This window comes from Acinonyx jubatus, chromosome B2 (assembly GCF_027475565.1).
Source record: "Acinonyx jubatus isolate Ajub_Pintada_27869175 chromosome B2, VMU_Ajub_asm_v1.0, whole genome shotgun sequence".
NCBI lineage: Eukaryota > Metazoa > Chordata > Mammalia > Carnivora > Felidae > Acinonyx > Acinonyx jubatus.
Window position 1 is genome coordinate 99,450,155 of NC_069385.1, and position 19,482 is coordinate 99,469,636.

Consider the following 19,482-nt stretch of genomic DNA (forward strand, 5'->3'; position numbering starts at 1 on the left):
GGCTTGTAACTAGCATTTGAAAAACCCCGCTAAGACTCCTATTCTGCCTCAATAAATATACCTCTGCCCAAGAGGTAGAAAACAATAGCCAGTAGCATCTGAGTGGTGCTGTATACTTCTGGTTTAGGCACTTTTGCATGCAGTTGTTTTGTTTTGTTTTTGTTTTTGTTTTTAAGTTTCTTTGAGAGAGCACGAGAGAGTGCAAGCAAGGGAGGGACAGAGAGAGAGACTCCCAAGCACATTTTGAGCTGCCAGCCACAGCCTGATTTGGGGCTTGATCTCACAAACCATGAGATCATGTCCTGAGCTGAGATCAAGTCAGATACTTAACTGACTGAGCCACCCAGGCACCCCACATGCAGTTTTTATATGTACTCCTTCTCAGAAACTGATGGACACCAAAACATGAACTCCTAGCTCTCAAATGAGCAGGATGAAAAGCTCTCTGTAACAGTTTTCATGGGCTCCAACAGAAGATGAGATTGAAGGTGGAAAGAAAAAGAAGAAAAAAATAGAGGTAGGGATGGTGGTGATGAAGGAAGTAGGCTCTTGTTTCTGAGTAAAAATACAAATGTCTTAGAGTCACAGATGTTTAAGTATTTTTCGTTACCAAATGGCCAGTGATTCCCTTCTAGAAGTGAAATGCCAACATTCTTTCAAAACTGTAATATTGAATATGCTTGGTAAATTTCTCGGTCTGCAGGATGAATGCTAGCAGGTTTAGTAACATGACTGCAGCCTTCCCAGCTAATCTTCTGCTGGCAACGGAGCCCGGTGAAAAGGCAGATGCGGATGAGCCCTTTATATGAAACCCAGGCTGATCTCAGTTGTTAGTTATGCAGCCTGGGTCAACCTCAGCCCAGGCCAGCAGGTATTGGGCCAAAATCAGGACCTTTGACTTACTCTTTAACAGGAATTTCAAATATGGCAGGAAAGGAGTCTATATTAACAAGGGTCTCCATCTTCCAAATCTGATCTTAAGGAGGTTAGCATTGCTCTCTTGGAGGGATCTGCCCAAACATCCAGGTGTCATTCCTGAGGTGGAGCCCTGATGCTGCCTTTATGAGATGTGATTATGAAAGAGCATCTGTGCTCAGATTCTTGTGATGGTGGAATATGGTGTTGAATCCATGCTCTCCCCAGCCCCCCATGACCCTGGCTCTGGGGGCCTAGATGGGCCTGAGCACAGCAGTCACTTGGGAGGTAGAATGTATCTGCTTTACAGTTGGCTGTCACTCAGTCTCTTTAGAAAGCACTTTTTTTTTTTTTTAACCCCTTTGGTGGGTTAGTCTACCACTGGTTCCTAAAAACTAAAACTACAAATTTCTTCAATTTTTTTTTGGCAGTCCTTGAATTTAAGCCCACTGAATTTATAAACACACCTTGAAAAATTATACTTGTTTTCTTAAATTTTTTTTTTAATGTTTTTATTTTTGCAACAGAGACAGAGCATGAGCAGGGGAGGGGCAGAGAGAGAGGGAGACACAGAATCGGAAGCAGGCTCCAGGCTCTGAGCTGTCAGCACAGAGCCCGATGCGGGACTCGAACCCACAGACTGCGAGATCATGACCTGAGCCGAAGTCAGACGCTTAACCGACTGAGCCACCCAGGCGCCCCTATACTTGTCTTCTTGATTGTCCAGTTCTAGGAGTGCATCGGGCAGAGCTGGGCACCACCATGGAGGGTGCATGTTCTCTTCAGCAACAAGCATGACCCTTTGCTAAAGCCCTAAGCTTGCCCACACGTGGTAGGAGCCACCTCAGAGGTTCTTGACACACACCTCCCCATACTGAGAACTACACAATAGTTGATCAAAAGCAGCCTTTATCTGGATGGGGACCAGGATACCTTTTTTCTTGTCAGCCCTGTAGTGACATATTCCTCTGGCAGAGGAGCCCTGACCCCTGCAGACAGCCTGGCCCATGTCAACCCAGTTTTCACTCCTGGCCCATCCCTGACCTGGCCTACCCTCCCCTCCCGGCCACCCCATCTGGGACTCCACACTCACCCAATTTTCTGGCTCAGCACCTGGCTCCAGCTGCCTGGGGCTGCACACAGGTCAACTGCCCGTGTCACGCCTGAGCACACACAGGAAGGTGTAGTGGTCAGTTGCACCCACCTCCCCAACCCCGAGCCCTGCAAAGTTCACCCCTCTCCCACATCTATCCATGCCCAGCTCCTTTCAAGCGCCTGTCCCTCTTCCTACCTGTCCCCTGCCCCACAGACTCTCTATGTCAGCCCACCTACCACAGGAAGCTCCACAGACACGGCCCAGTTGTCCATTCCCTTTGCCCACCCCATCCCCCTGTGACTCACCCGCCAGGTGGGCCTGCCATATTCCTCTGGCAGAGGAATATGTTTGCAGGAAAGAGCCAAGGAATTGACTTGTCCTTAAAACTCAGAAGCTACAGATCTAAGAGATGTTTTGAGGTAAATAAAAACTAACAGTATTGTTTCTTGAGAAGCAATGGTCTGCAGTTTAGGTTTAGGGTTTGTTTTTGTGGGTGGTTTTTTTTTTTTGTTTTTTTTGTTTTTTTTTTTTTTGGTCGAGTGCCTGTGTAAAATTGGTGGCCATGGGAAACATGACCTTTGGTAACTTTACTTGATGAATTACTTTTGTGAGGTTAATTTGTGTGAGAAGACTGGCTGGGTTCTGCTAGGTTTGATTCAGAAAGAAGGTAGGAATGCCTTAACGTGGTCTTTATAACCATCAGAAAATTAAAACTGAAATAATGCTTGAAGTGTAGTGGTATGGTTAAAAAAAAATCGGACGAACATAAATTCAGAGGCCCAGAAAATAAATGTCTCCTGCTGTTAATAGAGCATGAAAGAGCAGATGTACTTTTAGGGATTTCCTATGTAGTGAGTTAATAGGCCCATGTACAATTCCAGGACTGAGGTTTCTTTTAGGTTTTAGTCCAGTGAGGTTCAATGTTACTCTCTGTAGTAATAGAAATATTTGCTCTATTCAGTAGGGTAGCCAGTAGCCCTATGTGGCCAGTGGGACTTGGGAATTGAATTTTTAACTTTATTTTAAATCTAAATTGGAATAGCTACATATGCTTACTATCTACTATAATGGACAGTGTGAATTTGTTTTTCTTTTAGTGAAAGGTGTCATTCTCTCTCATAATCTTCCCAGCAGCTCCCATTTTGTCTCTTTTAAAGTCTTAAATTTTTTCACTTAGACTTCATATTACTAATCTTGGCATGTGAAGAATTTTTCTCTGTGTGGACCAAGATAATGATTCAAGGAAGTTACTTCCCCTAATCATACAGGAAATTCACAGATGTTATGCATTGTTAAGATTGAGATTAACATTATAAATAAAAAGCAACCTACTCTGTCAGCTTAAGTCCTAATCTAGGATGGCAACAGAAGACCAGGTCAGGGCAAGGCCACATTTATTTTGGTTTCTAAAAGTGTAAAGTTCCCTAGAGTACACCCTGTGTAATTCTGTGGTATGAAATGACATTTCACAGTAGGAGAGAAAGTCAAAATACATCAAATATTATAAGAATTTGACATAACTGTAGACTAAACTACTAAAACATTTATTTAGGGAACATAGGGCAGTTTACTCTAACATATCAACAGTTTAGAACATCACCATATACATGAATCTATAAAAGCACATGTATTCCAGTTTCTACTTCCTAGTTACTGGTCCCCCCCAAATGCTCAGACATTACCACATAAAACACTGGTTTTGATATTTGTAATGTTAGATGTGTCTAACCTGGGAGTCCACCTTAAAACCAGATTCTGAGTCATACCAAATTTCACTACATTCATGTAAGAATTTCTTATGTAAGTTTATTCACTATCTTAAGCACAGCTATTCTTTTGGTCTTACCATTCGCCTCTTCCCCATTTAAGTACTGGGGTTGAAAAAAAAAGCATCACTGTGGCTAACACCTCTTGCGGTGCTCTAAGTTTGGGTATCATGCTGGTGCCCATCATATGGAAATGGATGCCATCCAACTGAATGGTTGAGAGTGCTCAAAAATATTGGTCCTTTTATTTTGCCATGTGAGAAAACTGTCTTCTGGATAGAAGCTTTATAATCTAGCTTTATAATCTAGAGAAGGACTGTCATGGCATGATCTCTTTGGGGAGGGCCCAGTTTATCTGCATCTCTGACCAGCCAGAGAGGCGATGATGCTGCAGTCAGAGTGGTTGTTGGGGAAAGCATGGGAATCCTGTGGGAAGTTATTGAAACATCAATAGACCCTCCCCTTTGGCCAGTCCCTTTCCTCCAGGAAGCCTTCTGAACTAGACTGGATCAGCTCCTCCTATTACACATGCACAGCTCTGTTTGGTTATCTCCAGTGCTCACCCAGACCCTTCTGTGTTATTGGCTGTGGCTTTAGCAGCAACGGAGGAAGCTTGAGAAAAAGGAGCCACGCCTGCCTGACCCTTCACAGTATTGTCAGCACCTACCCAACACTGGGCCTTGTTGAGCGGGTGAAAGGACAGAGGGGGGCGGGGAGGGTGGAGCAGCAAGACCATGGGTTTTGGCACTGATTGGTCATCAACTCTAACTGGGGCCTTAACCCTCAAAGTGGCTGTGGGCTTGTTTTGGAGTTAGTGTAAGGAGAAAACTGCGTCTCAGAAGCAGGTTATTCTAGCAAGAGTCAAGACTATTGCTTGGGCCACTGGAAGAGAGCCAACAGTGGAGTTGAGGACCTGGCCCTGAATTTTGAATTTCAAGAGGATGGCTGGAGACAAAAGAATTTCTTAGAGTATCATCTCTCTAAATAGGGAACTGCCTATAACTGCTTCTGAGCCTTATAGAACTAGATTGCTTTCCTAATTAAGTACTGTTTTTACTTCCAGGGAGTAGAAATCTTAAAATTCGTGTTTTATAAAATGTCTAGCTTTTTCTCAAATTCCAAGCTCTCTGAAACACTTACCTTCATGGTAGAGTATCAAAAGTTTTTTTTACAAAGGACATTTATTTTAAACTAGTGGTAAATGTCATTTAAAGACCACATAAATCCTACAAAACTTGAATATATTTATATTAACAGTTACTATTGTTATCTTGAACTCTGATGCCATGATCGCTTAACGGTCGACTATATATTCAGCATTGTCCTGAGAACTTACATCACCCTCAATTAAGATTCTTTACTTTTCTTGGCCTAATTTTAGATGAACATAAAGCACCTCGTGCTTGTGCAAACCTGCGCTGAATAACTAGTGGATTATTGTATTCAGATCATTCCTAGCAACACTATATAACACATAAACTACACAATAGTCTTTTGAATGTGCCTTTGTCTTTGATTCAACAGCTCAGAGGTATTAGTGGCTTTTATTCTAGTGGGATAAAATTTAGCCTTTTTCACAATGAAATTAAAAAATTTTTAATGTATAGAAAAAGTGCACATTTTAAAATAAGCATCTTACATAGTGGTTGGTTATTTTTATTGTGTCTCTTCTCCCCCCGTTTAAAAAGATAACTAATGGGTACCAAGTAGCAGTGTCCCTAAGTTACATTTAGGGAGTTGTAATCTGTGTACTGAGAATAGAGCCCAATGGCTATTTTTGCTACTTCCAAATATGTTGATTACACAAATTTGAATTACTCTGCAGTCCACTTACAATATCTTGGAATTGTGTATGTATGCGGTGTACATAGATGTTGCTGTAACTCTGAATACACAGCCTAGATGCTACTCAAAGTTAGGAAGCTGGTACAGTTTAATCCTTGGAATCTTGTATTCAGAAGGGCTTCTGTATCCTGTTTTGTTATTTTCTCTTTGATTTTGTCTTTTACTCTCATTCTTTGTTTGCAGAAAGGGTTTAAGATGGGGACAAAGTCCAGATAATAATAAAGTCACTGTGGCTTTAGGTATTTTACATTGGGAAAGCATTGCCTTACTGTTTGACTTTATTATAACTGAACAGCTAGCTCACTGAACCAAACTCCATTTTGGCTCTAGTTTGGCTGTTAGGAGAGACTGAGTTAATTATTTGACTGCTTGTGTGATCTAGAATTACAAATAAACTTAAGTGTATTGAGGTGGGTCGAGGAAGATTTTAACGTTTATTTATTTTTGAGACAGAAAGAGACAGAGCATGAACAGGGGAGGAGCAGAGAGAGAGGGAGACACAGAATCTGAAACAGGCTCCAGGCTCTGAGCTGTCAGCACAGAGCCCGATGCGGGGCTCGAACTCACGGACTGTGAGATCATGACCTGAGCTGAAGTCGGACACTTAACCGACCAAGCCACCCAGGCGCCCCTCGAGGAAGATTTTAAAAAAGATAAAACTAGGAGCTGAAGGAACCATTCTGAGCACTGACGCAGGAAAATCAAAGCCACTATAGGGGGTGATTGCTTCAGAACACCCTAAATTTGAGTTTGAAAAACATTCAGAAAATTCTTCAGGCTTCTAACTGATCTTTGATTTTTATCCAAAAGTATGTTTGTTTGTTTTTTCTCATTTGGTAAATGTTCTTTTTTTTTTTTTTTTTTTATGTTTAATTTTGAGAGACAGAGAGAGCGAGCGAGCTGGGGAGGGGCAGATAGAGAGAGGGAAACACAGAATCTGAAGCAGGTTGTGAGCTGTCAGCACAGAGCTGGACAGGGAGCTCGAACTGTGAGCTTGAACTGTGAGATCATGACCTGAGCTGAAGTCGGATGCTTAATTGACTGAGCCACCCAGGCGCCCCCATTTGGTAAATATTCTGATGTGTTTGCTTCATTCACTTAATGAGATCATGGATGATTATTTTTTAATTAAGGAGCATTTCTTTTGTAAGCATTATAAATGTCATCCATTTGGCTGATATTTAAAACTCAGACCAAGTTTGAGCTTTTTGCTCTTGAGTGTCATTCCCATGCTTTAAACTTAGGGCCTCAGAGTGATTTTGAAAACTAAGGATTTCAATTATTTCAAACCTAGGAAACCAACCAGAGTTTATTCTACTTTAGCTTGTATCATAGATACAAAAGTTATTACTCACTTTGGTAATAGATAAATGATGGGAACCCAGTAAGCTAGGAGGTATCTCTTCATCTGTCCCACAGGAAACATGTTATCTGGTTAAGAAGATAACCCAGATAGCAGATGATGCCTTGCAGACGTGTTGCAGCCAGTGATCAAAGGAGGAAGTACTGAAGTAGGAAGACTCCTGAGAGAGTTAGTAAGGCATCATAGAGCCAGAAGCTCTGTCCTGGGCCTAAGAGATTGGCTGAGGCATCTATTTAAATCTGTAACTGTACCTGTGATGTTTCAGCTTCTATGGTAGAATGTCAGGTCCACTTCATAAAATTGAGTCATAATCCATTTTTTATATTTTCAGCCAGTGTTCTATTCTGTCCCTGCCTCATATAGCTTATAACGATTCTTTAAAAATCTTCTCATCACTAACCAAGATTGGCATCCTCTATAGTCCTAGCAGCAAGGTGTGCTGAGCCTGGAGGCCAGGCAGGCTGGGTTCACATCTGCTCTGACATTTGTGGTCTAGGGCAAGCTTACTCAGCTTCTGTGCACATCTTAGCACATCTGTAAAATAGGTGATGATGCCTACTTTGAATGATGGTTTGGAGGTTGGATCTGCGTAGGAAAATTCGTGGCATATCCTTTCTCATTATGCTCATTTAAAGGTAAATTTGTGTCTTTTACTTAGGATATTTTCATGTATCTATCCTGAGACTTAGTTTCCTATTCCATCAGCTCTTTGCTGATGAGGAAGGAGAAACTATCTGAAAACCTGTGCTTAAATATGGGAGCAGTTTCAGATTCTGCCGCCCACAGTTTTCAGGAATTTGACATTGAGTGATCCTACAAGTGCAGATTTCACATTTCTGTTTCATGTAGCTAAGCCAAGTAGTCTTACCTATTTCTTGAACTAAAAATGTTCTAATACAAAAACAAGAATGGGAACTTAAACTCATCAATAAAACTGCTATCTTAGTTCAGGCTACTGTACCACACACCACAGCCTGGGTGGCTTAAACAACAGACTTCTGTTTCTCATGGTCCTGGAAGTTGGGAAGTCCACTGTGAAAGGTCGGGACAGAGTCATTTTGGGATGAGGGCCCTCTTCCTGGCTTCTGAATAGCTGCCTTCTTGCGGTGTCCTCACATGGTAGCAAGAGAGGTGATCTTTTCCATTTCTTTTAATAAGGGCACTAATCCTATCCCATTGGGGATTAAGGGCTTCAACATATGAATTTGGTAGGGGTTGGGTGGAGCACATTCAGTCCCTAGTAACAACTAATAAAAGTTGGTTCAAAAGTGTGTTGTTTAAACCTGCTAGGCTATTTCCTATGGTTACTAACATTCTTTCCTCCTTTATAATTATATCTCTTAGCTGAGGTGCAAAACAGTCTCCGGTTGAACATTACTGTGTCTGTGATGGGGCGCCTGATTGAAATGCCTTCCAAAGCCAGGCAGGTACACATAATAAGTAAAGAGAATAGGCCACTGCAGACCAGAGCATGGCCCTCCGAGGAGAGGAGCTCATACCCTGCCCTTCAAAAGGGCAATACTGGGCTTTTGGGCATTTGTGGAGTTTTTTGTTTTTTAAATTAAAAAAAAATTTTGAGCTTATTTGGGGGGGTGGGGCGGAGAGAGAGAGAGCACGCACACACATGCATGCGTGAAAGGGGCCCCAGGGTGGGAGTGGGGGGTTAGGGAGAATCCCAAGCAGGCTCCGCATTGTCAGCGTGGACCCAGGAACCCTGAGATCTCTCAAGACCTGAGCTGAAGTGTTTAACCGACTGAGCCACCTAGGTGCCCCTGGACATTTGTTTTTAAGGCTGGAAATCTGGATTTGCATGTCAAATGTCAGGTAGATAGTGGAGATAGTGGATGTATTGTTGCTTCCTTTTTTTTTTTTTTTTTTTAATAAGTCAAACAAAATACATCTGCCAACCGAGTATGCTTTGTGGGCACCAGTTTCCTACCTTTTCTCTGTTTTGGTATCTTGTGCAGAGGGTATTCTCAAGTGTTTGCCTGTATGATCTGATTCCATACCTTTTCACTTATATACAGGTAATGTTTTATTTCAACCATAAATTGTGATTCATAGTCTTCACTATTTATACTATCATAATTTAAAGCATGTGTTTTCAGGAAAACAAAAGCATGCTCTATTTGTACTCCACCCAGAAAAGACCTACTTTGGTATTTAACTCCTGATTTTTATCAGAATTCCACCAGGTGGTGTTATCAATGCAGTAGTGCACCTTACACTGTAAATTTTGTATGGTTTCAGAGTGGGCAAGTTGTCTTAAGTTACTCATGAGAAACCAAAAGTAAATTGTTGAAACTCCTAAAATAACCTCTCCATATTGATGTGTTTATGATTATGAATTAACTCTCCAATAGTGGGACTTACAGTTCCATTTATCCTTATCCACTGGCAGGTTATTAATCTACCATGATTAGAATGCCCAGATAACTACTTACCTTCACTTCAGTAAGCCATTTGAGGAAATAAATTTTAAAATGCAGCTTCTTTGTGTAACTGAGGTTTACAGAATCTTAGCTTTGAAATACTTCTTTTGAAGTGCAGTCTGTGAAAATGGGCATCTTGACCTTTGTTCAGCATATTAAATAGAGCAGGAGAAAGAAATAATTAGGGAAAAAGTTCTTGTCCTCAAACAGTGCCACTGTTGACTGACGAGTTTCTCCAGGTTTTCATATTATGCAAAAGAACACTCATTGTGTGCAGTGTAAGCAGATGTGACGGTCTCTAGTTACTGTGGGCCCTTTCCAACCTTGATTTTCCTGCCTTCTCCTAAAGGTCACACTGAACCTGAGTCTGGAAGAAGGTTAATCTCTCTTTTACTTTCAATAGGTGGAATACATGTTGGTGTCTTTTGATCATGAAAATAAGAGAGTCCAGTTGGTCCTGTCTGGAGAAGAAGTTCTTGAAACTCTACAAGAAAAGGGGGAAAGGACAAACCCAAAGTAAGCTGATAAACTGAAGGATTGTTACAGTGTTTCTGAAACTGATAGAACTATTAAAATAGAATCTTTCCTCAGATGTATAGGAGACAGGGTGGCATAGTAGTTGAGGGCACAGGTTCTGGTCCTCCCAAGTTGTCTGGATTCAAATCCTGGCTCCCCTACTTCATAGCTGGGTGCAACCTTGCACAAGTTATTTCTCTGTGCCTTAGTTTCCTCACCTGTAAAGTGGGGATAATAATACTTTCCATGTAGGGTATGGACATTAATATCTTAACGTATTATAAAGCACTTAGAACTATGAGCTCAATATAAAACCTCTTTAATATTAATAAATGTACAAGAAAAAACAAAAACAACAAACCATTGACAAAGTGTTACTGAGATCACAAACCATGGTGCCAGATTGAGCTTACAGAGGAGGGTATTTGGCTGGCGGGATGTTTTTGCATTATTTCCTTAAGTAGGCAAAGAGGTTAAGGGGCATGTACTTTCCAGTTCAGTTTTCTGCTCACTCGATTTTGGGAGGCAGCATTTGAGTTTGGAGTCTAGCATTGAACTGAAAGAGCCCTTAAGGCCAAAGGCTTCCTCTCCTTTGTTGCAAAGTGGACTAGCTTGTCTTGGACAGTGATTGCCCTGTGTGTGGTTCTCAGTTACTTAAAAATATTTTGGGTCCAGTACTTATAACCCTTACATGGTTAAAGAGCTCTGGAGAATTACCAGCCTTTGGGAACTGTGAAGGAGTTCTTAGCTTCATTTATACTGAATGGTTTCTAAATTTTTTGAATTGACTTTTTAAAAACTTCTAAAAATTGACAGCAGCAAAATATGATGGAATGGAATTTTCCCTCTTCTGTAGCCATCCTACCCTGTGGAGACCAGAGTATGGCAGTTACATGATTGAGGGCACACCTGGACAACCGTACGGAGGAACTATGTCCGAGTTCAACACAGTTGAAGACAACATGAGAAAACGCCGGAAGGAGGCGACCTCTTTATTAGGAGAAAATCAGGCTCTTTGCACAATAACTTCATTTCCCAGGTTAGTTCCTATATTAACATGCCCCAGCAGATAGTTAGTTCAGAGCTTCAGCTTATAAAAAGCAAATCATGACCCAAGCATTTGACTGTACAGTTCTCATACTTTACAGACAGTTCATACTTTGATAGAATCTGTAATGTGAGAGCTGCAGGCAAAAATTGCATGCCAGTTCCAGTTGGTGGGTGGTGGCCCAGAGCATTGTGGTGAGAGCATTGGTCTGGCCTCAGTGGGCATGACCGTGGGGACCACTGTGGCTGATAGCCTTGTGGCAGAGTCCAGCCCCAGCCCGGCTGGTAGGAGCAGCATGTCTGCCACGCAGTTCTGACCCCGTAGAGAGTAGCAGAGTCTCTGATGATTATCCTGTGCTCTTCTCACTCAACTCTGACAGTTGCTTCCCCAAACCTGTGTACCCACTAGCGATTGGTGATATTGGTGGTGATTGGAGGGTCACCTGTTGGAGGGCTGGCATCAGCGCTTCTGGTCCACTATTGATCCATCTTAACTATGAATGAGGGGGTCATCAGGCCATGTTTGAGTGTTGTGATGAAAAGGCAATTTACAGTTTGTCTTCCAATCTAGTTGTGGCTGAAAGCTCATAAAAGTAAATATCGAGTAAAGTGAATAATAAACGGTGAAGCTATATTCCTAGCATAGAAGGAGGTCTATAAATAGCGTAAAATTAAACCCAGGAGTTCTGCTTAGGAATGCAGTTCTACCAAATTGTCAATCTGGTTCATCTATGCTAGATATCTGTCAGGTTGTGGCAAAGTGTGCTTACCTCCTCAAAGTTCAAAAGAGCTTTGTTTAGGGATTGGTTTCCTTGGACTGGAACGCTTAGAACTATCTTTATACCCTCCCTTTTTTTCCTGATAAAAGTATAACGAACATGGGCATTCTGAATCCTATCACTGGTCTCAGAAGGATGCTGAATAGGAATTTTCTTTATAAAAAATCTCCATCTTAACATAGAAATAGTTGAAACTCTATTTAAACAACTTGGACGTCTTGTTTTCTGTGATTCCTTCGTGCCATTATGCAGGCCGCTCCTCTTTCCCTGCCAAAAGAAAATCCCTAGCTGAAGGAGGGTGGACGGGTTTGCTTGGAAGAGAGTTGGCGTGGTCCTTTGCCCTAGAATTTTGAGGAGGTGAAAAATCACGACTGTGCCCGTCACTCAGATACTTGAGTGCCTGCTCCGTGCCAGACCCATGCAGTGTGGGGATGCAGTCATAAATGCAAACGGCAGAGTCTTTACCTGTGCGGAGACTGAGTGATCAAATCCCTACAGATCCACCGAACATGAAGTCGAGGCAGTGCCATGAGGAAAAGACACGGAACAGAGACCGGGACGAGGTTGTTGGGTGGACTCTGCTGGGGGCGGGGGGGTGCTGATGATTGGAATGAAGTCCAAAGCCCTGTTGGGAATTGGGAGTAAGGAGGGGCAGGATGGCCTAGGAAGAGGGAGCAGAGTGAGTGGGTAGACGTCTCAGGATGAATGGGGAAAGCACGGAGCCTTGAGAGAACCAAAAGAAGGCTAGCCGGTGGGACCGGGGTGCTGCAGGTGAAGGGGAGCCTGGGCACGTAGTTGGCGGGGCCAGATGAGGTTAACTGAGAATTTGAGTTGTTATCCCAAAAGCAGTAGGAGTTATAAAGGGAGAGTTGGGACAGAAGAATAAGTTTTCTTCCAAAAATGGATTTTTTTTTAAAAAAGCTTCATCATACATTTTTTGATAGGGCATTTTTGGATTTGTTAAACGAAACAATTATTATTTAGTTGTAGAAGGTTCACCTTATATCTGTAGTGAATGAACGATAAGGAAAGTTTTCTTTTGGGGTCAAGAGAGAAAGGAGTACTTGGTTTCTTAAGTGTAAATAGTGTGATTTTTCTCTCTGTAAAGAGGCAAAATCTCATGGATCTCGAAGCCCAAACAGTGGCCAAGTGAATTTTTAAATTTAAGCCAACTTAAATGGAAAATTTAGTTCCTCAGTCACACTAGCTTCAAGTCAGGTGCTCACTAGCCACATGCGTGGGACACACGGGTATTGGACAGTGCAGACATACATTCCTATTGTGGCATAGAGTTTTAATGGATGGTGCTGGTCTGGAAGAAAAGCAGTGCTATAGGAGTCTGAAGATCTGAGTTCTAATTGCCTTGTCCTGCCAGACACATTCTCCTTGTCCTTTCCATTCAGCCTAATTCTGGTTGGCTAAGAATCCCCAAGATTGAAGTTTGCCACTCTTACAGGACTTTTCCTGAGTTTGCAGGCTCATAGTAGAGAATGCACATAGGTGCAAGAATTCTCAGGAACCCTCATGAAAGCTGGAAACTGTTTCCCAGATAAGATCAGCAAATTCAATTGTTGTTCACAAGGCGGATGTGGGCAGCCAGCGGGTACTTTATTTTAAAAAAGTTAGGGGCTGAAAATAAGGCATGGGCTAGTCTTGGCTCTAAGGCCAAAAGTTTCCTACCACTGATCTAAAGCCCTGACAAGAGCCTGCCTTGTTTTGCCTTCACGAACTGTCAGTCTTTGTCCTCTCTCAGAGCAGCACACTTAACTATGACCTTAAACTTCTTAACCTGAGGAACTGGTGGTGTCACTGCAGTTGATGTGGAATTTGAGCTTTACCTCTAGGGATAAATACAGAGCTTCATTTTTGCGTTGGAATTAAAGCTCTTCTTTGGGTCAAGTAAGATAATAAGGTTGGGTTTCAGATATCAGAGGGCGATCTCAGGGGTGGATGGGGGCACCTGTAGAGACACTACCTAATCTTTTTTTTTTTTTTTTTAATTTTTTAATGTTTATTTTTGAGAGACACAGAGTGTGAGCAGGACAGGAGCAGAGAGACAGACAGACAGAATCTGAAGCAGGCTCCAGGCTCCGAGCTGTCAGCACAGAGCCCGACGTGGGGCTCAAACCCACGAACCGTGAGATCATGACCCGAGCCACAAAGGCTCCCCTAGATACTACCTAATCATGATGGACTCGTGAGGTGACCTGGAGAGGCAAAAAACATGAGAGCCCTACGATATTTGAACAAAGCTTATCAACAGGTTGGGGGTGGTGGTGGTGTGCAGGGGTCAAAAGACAATCCGAGACCTAAGAGCTAGTAAAGGAAGACATCTCAGAAACTGTGTAGGGGGAACCCATAACCCATGACAGTTGATATGATGTAGCCTAGGGACTTCTGTGCTGTTGGTCCTTGCTATTAAGTGAAGAGATGGGTGGAGGTGAATAAGCTCTGTAGAGATTGCAGGTGGATGAAAGGTCTCTAATACAGTCACTAAAGGGCTGCAATCACAAAAGATGATGCTGAAGAAGACCAAGTGCCGAGGGGGTGTTTGTAAAGCACAGTATTTACATGTTGTCCGTGTGCTGACTTTCCTTAGCGGGTAACATGGAGAGGCGTGGTTCTTAACAGGTGCGGTGATGGTGAGATACCATTAACTTTTGAAGACAAATCCTGCCTACTTAGTTCTTTGATTTGTTGTAGATTAGGCTGTCCTGGGTTCACGCTGCCAGAGTTTAAACCCAATCCACTCGAAGGAGGAGCTTCCAAGTCCCTCTTCTTTCCTGATGAAGCCATAAACAAGCATCCCCGCTTCAGGTGAGTATGGCTCTGCGAATGAATGCAGATGTGCCTCACTCTTACCATGCCTTCTAGGAGTAAGGTGCTCCTTCCCAGAATTCTTGTCGCAGTTAAGAGTTCAGGCTCCTCTTGTAACTAACCAGAGAAGCCAGCGGGCATATGTGCATTTGGTTGGTTGTTTGATGCTGCTCAGAACCCGGCTGACTTGCCCATTTTCCAAGTCATCTTAAAGCGATTCGCTTCTTTAGTGTGTGACAGCATTCTTGAGCAAGAGGCAGAGGAAGTGGTGTTACTGCAGAGCCTGCTGAGAGAACATTCCATCAGAATATCTTGATCCACATTCAAGTCACTGTCTTCTTGAATGTGCAGGTTCTTTTCAATCCTAGTTCCTTAAATGCCTGTTTGGGGAAGTTTTCTCTTAGAGAGGGACAGAAAAGGTAGAAATAACTAAGTGATCTACTCCTCTCAGTATACCTTCAGAATGAGGCAAAATATGTACAACTCTGTACCTTCTGCTCTATTACCTTCTAGGTCTGTTTGTAGTTTCATTCCTGGGTTTTAAGTTGCTTCAGGGCCCACACTCGTCAGATCTTGCTTTGTACCTTGAGTTTCCTCTGACAGCCTAAACCTAGGCTCCTCACCTATAGGCAGGAACCACGGGACTTGTCAGCGTTCACTCCTTTAACAGGTCTGCACATCTGCTATATGCAGAGACTTTTGGGGAAAACAGATTTATAGACATAATTCCCAATTTCAAGTGTTATATTGTGCCAAGGGGAAAATAAAGATACTCGGCTGCAAGAAAAGGTAGATGATGCTGGATGCCAAAAGGTAGATGCACCAGAGACCCTCCTTGGAGAAAAGAGGATGCTTCTGACTGAGGGGATCACAGCAGGCACGTGAAAGAGGTGGCCTGCATGCTGAGGCTATATCACCACTGTCTGCTAGAATCATACTGTCAGCCCCAGATATAATTTTAAATTTTCTAATAGCCACGTGAAAAAAGTAAAAAAGATGGACTTTATTTTTTCTTTAATTATCCAAAATTATTTCAACATGTAACCAATACTTTAAAGTTACTGATAAGACCTCTTTATTTTTGTAGTAAGTCTTCCAAATTCGGTGTGTATATTATCTTTACACCATATTTTAATTAGGACTAGCCACATTTCAAGTGCACAGTAGCCACAGTGGACCCGGTGGCTTCTGGATTAGACACTCTGGGTCTAGAGGAGAAGTATTAATGTTGCAGTTTGGGTAGGGCAGTACCAAGGTATTGGGGCTCCAGAGATGCCTAGGGAAAGTGAGTACTAAAGTTTGGCGTCTTTGTAGTTAACACGGGGAACGGTAACATACAGTGAGACCAGACCATGGCATACCCCAGACACTTGAATTTGATCTGGTAAGTTACAGGGAACTGGGGAACCCAGGGTTGAACAGGGAAGAGAACGGCATTCTCGAGCAAGAGGCGGAAAAAGTGGTGTGACCGCAGAGCCTTCTTACAGAACATTCCCTTCGAGTATCTTGATCCACATAAATATTCAGTAGGATTGCCTCAGAGAATTAGTTTGAGGGAGGGTTTCGTTCTGTTTATTTGTATACGATCAAATTCTTCTTGTACATGATGTTCTTAGGTAACCGATTCTTGACGTTTGATTGTCTGTTTTAGTACCCTAACAAGAAATATCCGACACAGGAGAGGAGAAAAGGTTGTCATCAATGTACCAAGTAAGTCCAGAGTGAGGCGATAGCGTGGGAGAGAGACAGCTGTGGAATTGTTGTTTCATCCTGGAATCTCACCCATATCCCTTTTTTTATTTTTAATTTAATAATACAGTATTTAAGGACAAGAATACACCATCTCCATTTATGGAAACATTTCCTGAGGATGAGGAGGCAGCAAGGGCTTCCAAGCCTGATCATATTTACATGGATGCCATGGGATTTGGGATGGGTAATTGCTGTCTTCAGGTATGGCTTCAAGTATACAGAGAGGCAGTGTGCCCTTGTCCCTTTCTGTTTACTAACTTCTTTTTTTTTTTTTTAATAAATGTGCATTTAAAAAAGTTAACGTTTTAATCAAGTTGAACTGAAAGCCAAGTGTGCCTTTCTGAAAACTAGTGATTTTAGTAAATTCATTAGTAGCTATCTTGATGGAGAATTGACAGAATCTCCAGTTTACTGCAAATATAATTAATTGTTAATTAATTTATAGTGTGAAGCATTCCATGATGAGTCTCTAATCTTTTCTAGTGATGGATGGTCTGGCTTAGAGCTTGTAACATCATTCAGATCTGTTTGTGAAAATGAACTCTGGATGCACTCCAGTGATTTTGTGATCCAAGGGAAGGACTGTCTGGACTTGAAATTTTCATATTCGGGCAAGGCCATCTAGTGGCATAAAAAGAACTATTTAGCCACCTGTGTGTGTCTTGCCCCGGGCTAAGTCACACGGGGTAGGGTAGCCTTTCTGTGTTTACTTGATTAAAACTTTCTGTGGATCTAACGAGATGGTGGATGCCCTTGGCACAGGCATTGTGCCCAAGGACCTGGGCGGGAGGGCACAGAACCTATCAGGCAGCATGTGGGCCTGCACTACGGTCTCAGTTGTTACTCCTCAGGTATTTGGGGAGCTCCGTTCACTTCTTTTGGTCTTGGTTTTCTTATCCGTTAACAGGAAGGTTTATATTAAGGCCCCTTCTGGGTCTGACTCTAAGCTAGTATTTACTTCATTGTTTTTGTCAACAGAAGTGCTGTTTTAATAACCCTTCGTTTGCTTAAAATCGTGTTAGAACAGGAGTTAGGAGTTGCACAAATTGAAAATTTCAAATAAAAATAGAGGCTACTTGTTATTGTCTAAGGAGATTGTATCCAGTTCTGATTACTTGAAGATTAGAAATGGTGTCCTTAGAGGCCTGGAAGGGTGCAAAGCCCGGCCCCCTTCTGAGGTCACTGGGCCTCCACTCTGCCTGCTTAGCACTCAGAGGCCAAAAGCACAGAATTCCCATCATCTTGAACAGCTGCAGCATAGCCATGCACCTTCTTGCACATATAGCTCCGATGTGCTTATTTTTACAACTATGGAGAATGAAAATTGAATGCCAGAGTCCCATTGTTCTATGCTAAATGTGTCTACATGACCATAATTTTTTTTTTCTGATTTTCCTGGCTTACATAGGTAGTATAAAGTGTGTCTTCCAAACAAATATAGGCCAGTAGGTTTCTTTACAAATGGTCACGTTTCATAAAGGGAGCTTTTGACTTTGGCCTGTATACCTGCTTTCCTGTCTTAATTACCAGGTTTTTTGTTTGTTTGTTTGTTTGTTTTTTAAGAGCACCATTAAGATCTAGGGTTTAGTGCATGGCTTTAAAGTTGTGTCAGTGCAATGGGAGTACTGATTGCCTTTTCTTGGTTTAATATGAAACCAAGGAGCCTTGCCAGGGATAGCACAATTACTTCATTCCACCAGGATGGTCTTTCCCTTGTACTACTATACAAGTAAATGTGCTCTAATGGTGGGTAGTAACATTTTTATTGCCTGGAGATGCACTTTTCCGTCCAATTTAAGCTTTGTTGTGGATTTAGGATTAAGGTTTCTTTTTTCTCGATGGCATGTCCAAGACCGTACTTTGAATACTCCACTTAAAAAGTCGTTAGCACAGGTCATGTATGGTGTATGGGAAATAAGATGAATTCCATACCTCCCCACCGAAAACCCTGTTTTATATCTCTCAAGTGGAAGAGTAGAAACAACTTAGCAAAGTAAAGCAGAAAAAGTTTTAAAGTAATTTTTAAAGGTCAGTGAAGACTTAATTGTACAAAACAAAAAAATCATTTAACCACATTCAGATTCTTGACTCTTTGGGAGTCAAGATTTTTCAGGAATCATTTAATAAGTTGGTGTACATAGTGCTAGGTTTTCCCCCTCTAAGAAAATCAGGTGGCTTCAAAACTGGGTTCTAGATAAATTTTAGAGATTCAGGTTTCCAACATCTGTTTTTCATACTTTATCTTTTTTACCCCTCTGTTTCCTAGTGACATTTCTTCTCCTCCTATATGATACTTTAAAAGGACACCAGAGGCCAAAACTGAATATTCATATTTTAAGGCATAAGAACTCTGTTTTCCTTTCCCCACTAAAGCCATTAACCATAATCCTGTTTGATTTGAAGATAGCTCTAGAGTACTGAAGCCAGTTACGAAATAGATTTAGAATAACTAAGTCACTTCACTGTTGTAACTTAACTATTGAGTTCCAGGTGCTAATTTTCTTAAGGATGCCTTACCCCTTGATTTCCCTATGAGTTGCCTAGTATATACCAGGCTGTCTAAGAGAAGCCAGTCAAAAAACTGGAGAGAAAACACTTACATTGTATCTATTTAAAGATAGAAATAACAGACACACACTACTATACCTCAAGAGTAACAAAAGAGGATCTAAACAAACTAAGGGATGCATATTCAGAAGAATTCAGCAGTCAAAACACTTGGGGAACATTGAGGTATTTTTAATCTCCGTCCATCTGAATGTGGTCTCTAGAGTCCCTGTTTTTTAAGTATCTCACCATTTTATGAAAATAAAACTTCTTTACTCCCCCGTAGTCTCCTCTTTAGCACCCTCTTTCCTTCAAGATACACAAATTCATTTAACAAATGTTTATTAAGCACCAGGTAAGTGTCACCTTACTTCACATTTGGAATAGAGAACAGCAGGGCCCATCCCTGCCCTCAGAGAACTCACATTTTCGTGGGGATTCCCAGCTCAGAAGTGTCTAAATACTCAGCTTACTGTCTTCTGTTTTCTCACTTGCCATTTTATACTTCCCTTGCACAAGGTGATTCCTGAGTTCCCACCACATTGCAGAAACTGCCCTTGTTTTGGTTAAGAGTGACCTAATTACCAGTCCCTCTTAATCTTTATTT

At 41.9% G+C, this 19,482-nt stretch overlaps 1 protein-coding gene across 1 annotated transcript in view; it reads left to right on the forward strand.

Annotated features, from left to right (window-relative positions):
* Positions 1 to 19,482, forward strand: part of GCLC (glutamate-cysteine ligase catalytic subunit) — a 50,145-nt gene that overhangs the window by 14,990 nt on the left and 15,673 nt on the right. Inside the window, exons 2-6 of the mRNA XM_015070134.3 lie at positions 9,821 to 9,933; positions 10,790 to 10,972; positions 14,463 to 14,576; positions 16,228 to 16,286; positions 16,396 to 16,529. Of these exons, the coding sequence (XP_014925620.1) occupies positions 9,821 to 9,933; positions 10,790 to 10,972; positions 14,463 to 14,576; positions 16,228 to 16,286; positions 16,396 to 16,529 (603 nt within the window). The remainder of the gene's footprint in view (positions 1 to 9,820; positions 9,934 to 10,789; positions 10,973 to 14,462; positions 14,577 to 16,227; positions 16,287 to 16,395; positions 16,530 to 19,482) is intronic.